A 10,207-nucleotide genomic window follows, 5' to 3' on the forward strand; every position below is an offset into this window, starting at 1 on the left:
GTTATCTTATGTGAAGGTGACTTTTCTATCGCTCGTGTGGGTAGGAATAATAATTTGTTGAGGCTATAAATGCATTCGGTGACTGTTCGCCGGTTCATTGCTTTTTGCTGCGGCAGTCAACATTAAGAACTTCAAGTGCGATTGGTGGATACTTACAATTTGTTTCGTTTTATATTTGATTTGTTTCTTAATTTGTGAGCTTAATGAAGTTGATGCTAGTTATTTTGGCATGTTTATTACTACGTTTAGATGTTATATGTGCCAACTTTTATGGTATTACTGCTGGCGCAAATTTAACCGATTTTATGCACTTGCGTAAGAAAAGGAGTTTGATATTCAATGGCAGTGGACAACTTAAGGTGATTGGTGTGTATTTGTGTATTTTACAAAAAGCTGAAAATATTAATCGCAAAATGGAAAATAATAATCAGAAAAAAATGCCTAAAGTGCGTTGCGATATATGCAAATATACTTGTAGTACAGTAAAACCCGAAAAGGTGTGTACCACTTTGACTAAAAAGTGCTTGGAATACATTCAGAAAATTCAAAATACAAATTTATTTCTCGAAAGTGATATTGTCGCCTTCAAAGTATTCTCCATCAACTGCAACGCACTTATGCCTGCGCTTGATCCAGATCCAGCTCTCGAAACATTTTTGGAACTCTATTTACGGTAGCTGCCTCGGTAGTCTAGCATAAATGCACTAGCCTGCCATCCCAGAGGCTATGTCCTCGAATCCCACGTAAAGCACGGTCCTTGCACTTTTCCAAATTTACTTACTTTTCCTGTTTCTAAAAAAAATAAAAATCTCATTAAACCCAAAAACTAATCTCCAACCTTACTCCCACACAATAGTCAGCGCATTATTTACATTGTGGCTGCTAAAACAAGCAAAAACAAAAAGTTACACAATGCATCAGTGGCGTCAGTAAGAGGAAGCGGGCAATCGCGGCAATAGCGCAGACATGCCAAATTTAGCGAAGTCCTCAACCATCTGTGCGATCCTTCTGGCAGAGAAATGTGAAACACAGATGGCGCTCTAAGCTGTAAGAAGGCGTTGTTCTTAAGCAATAGCAGGTGGGCATTTCCACCACTTAGGTTTGGGAGCGGCAGGCTAATCACCTACCCTGTCAGAAATTAAATAGATTAACGAAAGCAACGGAAGACAAGTCTTGTCGAGGCCCTATGCTCCCTAGAGGAGTGAACAAGAAAAAAAAACAAATTTTGGTATAGCTATCAGAGCGTTTTCGGTTTTCCCATTACTTCTTATCGGCTGAACAGAAAAATGTTACAAAGAGTCAAATCAGGTGAATTCATTGGCTGTAGGATGGTATTGGTTGGAATATTTTCATCCTGTAAATCTTCTTCTTCTTAATCGGCGCGATAACCGCTTACGCGATTTTGGCCGAGTTTAACAAAGCGCGCCAGTCGTTTCTTTCTCGTGCTAACCGGCGCCAATTGGACACACCAATACTTTCAAAGCCGGAGCGTTTGTATCCATTCGGACGACATGACCCAGACAACGTAGCCGCTGGATCTTTATTCGCTGCGCTATGTCTATGTGTTTGGAAAGCTCATACAGTTCATCGTTCCATCGCCTGCGATATTCGCCGTTGCCAACGTGCAAAGGTCCAAAAATCTTTCGCAGAATCTTTCTCTCGAACCCTCCAAGCGTCGCTTCACCGGACGTTGTCATCGTCCAAGCTTCTGCGCCATACGTTAGGACGGGCATAATGAGAGCCTTGTAGAGTGTTAGTTTTGTTTGTCGAGAGAGGAATTTACTGCTCAGTTGCCTACTTAGTCCAAAGTAGCACTTCTTGGCAAGAAAGATTCTACGTTTGATTTCAAGGCTGTCATTGTTATCGGTGTTAATGCTGGTTCCTAAGTATACGAAGTCCTTTGCAACTTCGAAATCATAACTGTCAACAGTGACGTGGATGCCGATACGCGAGTGCGCCGACTGTTTGTTTGAAGACAGGAGGTACTTCGTTTTGTCCTCGTTCACCACCAGACCCATTCGCTTTGCCTCTTTATCCAGTTTAGTATCAAACGGCTCGGAGAGGTCCTTCCCAATTCTGACGACGCTGCTGGTGTTGAGCAACGTCATCTTGCAAAACCGTATTAGTTTTGTGGAGATACCAAATTCAGACAACATGGTATACAGATAACTATTTTTGGTTCTGTCGAATGCAGCTTTGAAATCGACGAAAAGATGGTGTGTGTCGATTCTCCTTTCTTGGGTCTTTTCCAAGATTTGGCGATTTGTAAATACATATTTGATCGATGGTAGATTTTCCAGGTCTGAAGCCACACCTATGAGGTCCAATCAATTGGTTGATGATGGACTTCAACCTATCAATCACAATACGTTCGCTAAAGCCTTATAAGCGACATTTAGAAGACTAATCTCGCGGTAATTGGTACAGATTGCAGGATCGCCCTTCTTATGGATTGGGCAGAGCACACTTAAATTCCAATCGGCAGGCATGCTTTCATCTGACCATATTTTGCATAGAAGCTGATCCATGCACCTTACCAGCTCCTCGCCGCCATGTTTGAATAGCTCAGCCGGCAGTCCGTCGGCGAATGCGGCTTTGTTGCTCTTTAGCCGTTACGTTACGTTATGTTCCGTTTACGTTATGAACGTACTACATACTATGAACAGTTATAATCAAGAAAACGACTTTTCTTTTCCTAAGCCCACTTTCAAGAGGCTCTTCAAGACTAACACCTCGTCAAGAAGGCAAGACAAACTCAAAGTCCATGGAGAAGTGTGAAAATGAAATTTTTGGAAAGATCCCAGCGAAAAAATATAGTAGGCTATGGAGTTTTTTCAAGCGTCTACCAGGCAAAATATAATTGTAATAAAAACTACGATAAATATTTTCTCCAATACCATCAAATCAATGTAGCTAGTTATACTAAAATCAAGGAAATACCTGGGAGCCATAAATTATATTAGCAGCGTCTTCAAGGTCTTATATGGGTTCCGGCACATAGAGGTATTGAAGAAAATTGCAAGGCCGATGAGCTAGTCAGAAAGGGTACTAATCTTCCACTGCTTGAAAACAGAGGCAATATTGGAAATCCTATGGCAACTTGCAAATTAAGGATAAAGAATAATATTCGCCATGCTATTTGACTGCAAATAGGTAAGAAAGGTCAGGAAAGTTGCTTAAGCTCTCAAGAGAGAACATCTTCGAGATGTTTACCTTCGGGTTTGTGTCATCGATCATTGGCGAGTACGCACTCTTCTAGGCTAGATGCTAGATGTATTTTCTCCTGAATGCTGCAGAAGTTGTAAAGACGAGGAAGAAACAGTAGAACACTTCTTCTGTAATTGTCCAGCCTCAGCTAGGAGTGGAGCAAGGTTGTTAGGAAAAAGCCATTTCGACTCTTTTAAAGAACACTATCCGGTCTTTGGATAAAAGCTATTCTATGCATCATAACACCATCTAAATGGTTCCATATTGAATAAACCATAGGGTTCCGTGTTACACAGTCGTACCACAACGGACCTACAGGTCTTAGTGAGTTGGCTATTCTAAGCTGACTGCCACAAAAAATCTTTGTTAATTTTCAGTGCTATAATTTTTCAGGTATTATTGTTTTTTAATATTTCTTGAATTCAATGCACACTTTTTACTTTGTTTTTAAAATAAAGTCCACATAACAAGACATATCTTTTCGCTTGATTTGTTGTTGCAGCCTTCTATGCCGGTGCATGGCTCAGTGTAGAAGAAGGTTGAATTTGCTCGGAATTGCTTTTCTGGACAGTAACGCGGATGTTGCATATACAAAATTAGCTAGATTGACTAGATTTATAAAGTCCACAGGATGGTCTAAAATGGAACAAATAGAATAAGTATGGGATAGTTCCGGTGGTAGCTGAAGGGGTTTCTATTTAGCCTGGGAAAGTCGTAAGACAGCCATCTAACCTAACTTGCTCGCCCTTACTGATATTCCGAAACTTTCAGCATATTTTTGTATGCAGGTGCGGTTAAACCGTTGAACTGGGACGAATAAATTCATTATTTCTTTATGGGTACATACATTTTTACATTTATGCGATTCAGTCTTCCTTTCATCTACCATAAGCAAATGTGATAGAGTATTACAAAATTTATCCATTGCCTATTGAAAACAGAAATAGCCATATTGAAGCAGAAATATTAAAAAATTCATTATTACTAATATAAACTCTGTTGCTCATTGCAGTTATCCGTTGGTCCCTCGGAACAAGTCGATTTAGCCGACCCGATATCGTGGCGTTCACTTGTCTGCTCGCACAGTTTACAGGGCGGGCATTACTCAATTCCCAGCTCTCCACTTTATCCCTGGGACAAATGGGAGGATACGTATGCGCGCCAAACAAGGCGTCTACATGACAATCCACTTGGATTCGATAATTATATTTATGAGTCAGATGATTCACGATTGTTTGTGTACACTGTGCTGGAAACGTTAATGAATCGGCGTGGTGTAAACGGCCACCAGTGTTTGTTGCGTTCCATATGCCAAAATGCACAAGTGGGCCAACATGTGGGCGTGTTCTCGGAACTGTTGGACGTGGTGTTGACGTAAGTTTTCTTATGTGCTGTATGATTATTTTACACAACTTACTAATGGGCACATTTTGTATTTGCAGGCCAGGCATGGAAGATTTAGATAAAAGCTATCGTGTGGCGCGGGAGGCCGGTGCTGGCGATGCGGATTGTTTAAAACTTTATTCCAAATGTCCGGCGGGTGTCAATCTGCTCGATAGTTATTTAGATTATCTCTGATATAGGAAATATGCAAAATGCGGGTAGAGTATTGGATTTAAATAAATATTTTTTTTTTTGTAAAAGAGTATGTATGTATGCATTTGTATGCATGAAACAAAGGATTAATAGCAAATATATTTGTAAGTTAAAAATACAGAAGTAAAAAATATGTTGTCAATCAGCTAATCAGGCGGAAGTGTTCGTGCGTTTATTCAAAATATTTTCATTTCCGCAGAAACATTAACAACCCCCCCCATTTGAGTATAAACACCCAACAACAGACACACAGACACAAACCAGAGGATGATATGCCGTTATCACGGCTTTATCCTCAGGCGTGCTTATGGTGTTGTTTGTTTTTGTTTTGCTTTCGTACGGTTTTTACCTCCAGGCATCCCTTTGTTTCCAACATGTCGGGGTTGGCTGAGTGACTGAATGGATGGCTGCCTGCACGCAAACCAGTAAGTAAATCAGTATGAAATCTACTTCACTGAAAGCGCGCTTCAGCGTGAAAGCGTGGCAGCACAAATTCGACATGCTATGACTGCTATGAACTTAGTTGTCAGAAATCATTTGGTATTCAAGTTGCATGCAACATGAGGCTCAATGTTCAACGTCGACTCCAAGCAAAAGTTTGTAGTCGAAAGTCATCAGCACTTCTAGGTATGTATGCTTCTATGCAGCTTTGTCTTAAGTTTAGTGAATCAGTCTGTCAGTCATATGACACATATTCATACATACTTCTTTCCAGTTGAGTCAGCTAACTTCACTCCGAAGCAGTTACAAATATAGATATGTATGGTATATATATATGGTAAATGTATGTACATGTATTCGTATAGAGCACCTAAAGTATGATACCTTGTGCTAGTCGGTCTAGTGACGAAAGCCGGTTGAAATGAGCAGGGCGTAAATATTGAGTGATTTTTAGCTTGAGCACGTACGTAGTGTAGCGCCAAGGATGTCGATAGTCTGAGCATCATCTTTGTAAGCAATCATCATTAGCCCATCAAGCATAGCGGAGCCCCATCAACATATCGATGGTAATGGTGGAAGATGAACTTTTATGATACAAAGTGTGATTTAAAAGCCTTCGTGTAGGATTACAGCAAACCAGTGTGCAAGTGCTTATTAAATATAGACAGACTTAGCGTTCAGGCCAAGCTACTGTACCATTCGGAGCTTTCTATGGTTTTACGCTGCTTAAGAATGATGTGTGGATTTAATTATAAACTGTTCCACGGCAGAAATACGCGTGGATATTTGGCAATGTGGAGATGTCGAAATTGACCGCTATTTAGAAATCCCTTTGTTCTTTAAACTTTCTTCTCTTTCAGATTTTCAAAACGAAGCTAGTAAAGTAATGTTTCGACACCCTTCAGGTCCTGATAAAACTATAGATAGTTGGCGTTCATCTGCGATGACTTCTGCACCGAAAGGGATTGAGACAGAATGTCGACTATACCCGAAGGTCCGGTTAAGTTGGTATTTTTAGGGTAAATATTTTGTAAGAAAAGTACATTCTTCCTTTAGTCTTTTTTGGGAATCCTAAAGGTCTACAAAGTACAGAGATTATGGACGTGATATCCTGTTGTCAGATATTAAAATTTTAGTAAGAGTAGTTTTGATGCTGTCGAATTTCCTTCTGTTGGTACTTATATCATGAGAGTCTAATCGTAATAAATACAATAACTTTCTCCCACCTATTCAACTCACTGTTAAGTTTCTAATTAGCGGCTAGTTTTTTCTGCAGCAACGCTTTAGTCTTTATCACATACATTATTTTCGGGTACAATGAAATTGAATTCTCCACAGTGGCTGTACAAGAGTTCATGAGTAGTGAATTTATTAACAATCTTTGCATTAGTGAATTTTTCCTTATAAGTATAAGTATACAGATGCTTTACCGCATACGGGTAGATACGGTACAAGTATATGCACCGAATCAAAAATCAATCAAACGAGCGAATTCACAAAAAAAGTTGATTTGTTGTTGTTTGTGGTAAGAAGTATATCCACTGCCATTTCATAACGAAACATCCTTTGATAACTACAACTTCAACAACGAATTCGCGCAGAACGCTTCTTTAGAGTGCTTATGGTCCTCAGAAAGTCCCTATAATTTCACGATTTCAGTCTGTGCTGCGTACGTGAACGTAGTAGAGTACCGGAAAATGAGAAATCTGGCGAATGTGCCGTGAGAAGATTTGAGAATGAATTGTGGAATAGATTATTAAATATGCAAACTCCTCTGAATCTCTTGTTTTCGCATTTTGCGTTTACTAACAACTATTCTATTGGTCATATAACTGCTTTATTCGGAGTCATGTCTCTATAGGAGATGAAATGATAGAAAACGTATTTTCTAATACTAGTCGCACCTCGACAGATAATGGGAAACCTCCAAGTCTATTTTTGTTTCTCAAAAATTCATCTGCCGGCATAAAACTGTAGGTTCGTCCATTTGTGGAAAACCATAAGGAGGAGAAGCTCGGTCAAACACCCAATAAAGGGTGCAAGTTTGTTCAAGTTTGAGGGTGCATTCAGATACTCCTGCACTACAAAGAATTATCTTTAGAGAGAGAACGATGGAACCTGGTTTAGATACAGCCCCGTTGTGATGGCCAAAATCAAAGCGAATGGGTCTGGTGGTGAACGAGGACAAAGAGAACTACCTCCTGTTATCAAACCAACAGCGGCAAACTCGCGTATCGGCATCCACGTCACTGTTGACAGTTATAACTTCGAGGCTGTAAGAGACTTCGTTTATTTAGGAACCAGCATTAACACCGATAACAATGTCAGCCTGGAAATTCAAAAGAGAATATCTCTTGCCAAAAGGAGCCACTTTGGACTAAGTAGGCAATTGAGTAGTAAAGTTCTTTTTCGACGAATAAAACTAACACTTAATGAGACTCTCATCATGCCCGTCCTAACGTATGGCGCAGAAACTTGGACGATGACAACATCCGATGGGACGCCTCTTGGAGTGCTTAAGCGGGAAAATTGATTTTTTTCGGTATTTCGAAAGTATAGTATCTTAAGAATATACTGTGAAATTTTCATGCGGAAATTCCTATTCCCATTAACTATGCAGAGAGCAGTCCGGGCGCACCTCAAACTTTAAACTCATTTATCTCGAAACTGTATTTTTAAAAACTGTTCGTGTTGTAGCTCAAAAAGTTATCAACCGAATTGTTTGAAGTTTGGTGAGGCCTTTCTGTACATTACTAACGGAAAGATAAAAGTAAAATTTCAGATATTTCGCGTTGATAAATTACTTTTTGGTGGTTAAAAATATCAATAAAATAGCCCTAAATTCTTCAAAGGATTATTTTTATAATTAATTTTATACTTGTTTTTTTTATTTTATTGGTTCATCCTTTCCGCTAATATGTTAAAAAAAACCAATTTCAGATCGACAGATTAAAAGTAATAAATAGAGAAGTTTGGGACCTCGCGCCGTAGGCAGCCGACAAGAAATTATCCTGAGCCGCCATTTTGGAAGAAAATGAAAACATTTTCTTTTTGTACTCTCGAAAGGTTAAATAAAGTAGTGTTGAAGCTTCAAAATATCATAATATAATTATTTTATCACCTTTAAATATACGTTTAAAAAATTACCGATGGACTTGCATCTATTCACTAAAGACGATCAATTTTTTTTAAGTGCCTCATTCAGGTTTGATAGCTGATGGGAATAATAATCAGCAGTTATCGTCTGGTTTAGTTCCAGAAGTTCATAATAAACAATACCGGCCATATCATCCTAAATGGACAGGAGAATCTTCTTGGGGTGAAGGCCATCTCTAGGGGCCAGTTCTCGTGTTTCATCTTTATGTAACCATTGGCGTTTGTGAACAGGGTTATTGTAAAGGACCCTTTTTTCATCACTTGTAACGTTATGGTTCAAAAAACTTTCCTTTTCAAGCCGTTGCAGCAGCTGAGAACAAACATTCACTCTCTGCTGAAGGTTGGTGACGGAAAGTCTATGCGGAACCCATTTTCGCAGCTTTGAAACCTTTTCCAACTGAACCAGGTGCCTGTGGACTATTCTATGCGATGAATTGAACCTCTGAGCTATCATACCGACTGCCAAATTTAGCTCAGCTTCCACGAGTTCGAGCAAGGCGTCGGAGTTAAAGACTTTAGGACGACCAGCGCGCGGGGCATCCTCCAAGTCGCAGTTACCACTTCGGAATTTTGAAAACCACTTTTGCGCAGTCCTTACAGTCACGGTATCCGCAGCAGCGGTTGTTGCATTTTTACCACTTTTATAAAAAAATACAAAATATGCCTCTTTACGCGTTCGAAGATTCCATTTTATTTCTTAACAACACGTTCTTCTATCCGGGATTAAAATCACTTGTTGAATGCGCAATATATCAAAGAAAATATAAATATGCAAAGATCGTACAAAGTGAAATTACGGGAAAGCTACGCACGAACTTATGGACTGCCCTGATATATGGACAATTTTAACTTAGATACGCATTTCTTAATTACATCACTGATATATGTACCTTCTAGCGTGCTGCAAATATTTAAAAACAAAACTTGCTGTTATTACTCGCTATTTCCAACATACGCTTTTATGTTATTGCTAAGCGATGCTCTTGCAAGGTGTTCAGCACATTAGGCGAAGTAGCTTTGAGTATATACAAGTAGGCAACATCTTAACAAACACCCAGTTTTACGCAAACATGGAACTTCTTGCGAAGTAACTCCATCTCTTTAACAAAGTAGAGACCAAACAAACTAATCAATCTTCGCAGGCATACGCAGAACAACTTTCCAAAGTTTCATTACAATCATTTGAACTGTATCGAAATAGACAGGCAAATAAAAATGAAAGTTAAAATTACCTTGCAAATTTGGCAAAGGTTGCGTGCCACAGCGTTCCGAAATTGAAGCAAAAAAAAAGGAAAAATTGACATATTCTTCAGTACCACTACGGCCAAGGTAAAAAATATAGCAGGCGCTTGAAAAATTTGGTGCTAATTAAGGACCCAATAAACTATCGAACACAACAGCAAGGCGGAGACTCCAACGGTTTCATTCTCATTGGTTTTTGTTCGAAAGTGTCCCTAAATCGTGGTTACTATGAAACCGAATTGTTTTGAACCATTTTTTTAAGACTGGGGCCGAATCGTAACAATCGTGAACGAGCAATTCGTCACGCAAATCGGATTATAACTATCGTGAACGTGTCATCGCTATCGTTATTCGGTATGATGACAAACGTCTTCGAGTAATCGAACAACTCGTTCGTTCGAATTGTCATTCGATCGGTTATTTATAAACGTAATTGCGCAGAATTTGAAAGCATTAAAGAAAAATGTAAGAATAACTAAAATATATGTAAATTGTGTAACTTTAAACGAAGTTTTATAATTTCAGGACAAACTGTAATAAATTAAATAGCAAGCAGAAGGATATA

The 10,207-nt window shown here is 39.1% G+C and overlaps 1 protein-coding gene across 1 annotated transcript; it reads left to right on the plus strand.

Annotated features, from left to right (window-relative positions):
• Positions 1–203: 203 nt before the first annotated feature.
• On the plus strand, positions 204–4,785 carry LOC129241925 (uncharacterized). The gene is made up of 3 exons (XM_054878473.1): positions 204–359; positions 4,220–4,581; positions 4,650–4,785. The coding sequence occupies exons 1-3, from the start codon at positions 204–206 to the stop codon at positions 4,783–4,785; spliced, it is 654 nt and encodes a 217-aa protein (XP_054734448.1).
• Positions 4,786–10,207: the final 5,422 nt, after the last annotated feature.

This window comes from Anastrepha obliqua, chromosome 3, assembly GCF_027943255.1.
Source record: "Anastrepha obliqua isolate idAnaObli1 chromosome 3, idAnaObli1_1.0, whole genome shotgun sequence".
NCBI classification, from domain to species: domain Eukaryota; kingdom Metazoa; phylum Arthropoda; class Insecta; order Diptera; family Tephritidae; genus Anastrepha; species Anastrepha obliqua.

Bases quoted from the DNA above. Each gene is read 5' to 3' on its own strand.
- LOC129241925 (XM_054878473.1), top strand. From the start codon at position 204: ATGAAGTTGATGCTAGTTATTTTGGCATGTTTATTACTACGTTTAGAT. The intron at 360-4,219 runs GTGATTGGTGTG...TGCTCATTGCAG, and splicing joins ATGGCAGTGGACAACTTAAG to TTATCCGTTGGTCCCTCGGA. The intron at 4,582-4,649 runs GTAAGTTTTCTT...TTGTATTTGCAG, and splicing joins CTGTTGGACGTGGTGTTGAC to GCCAGGCATGGAAGATTTAG.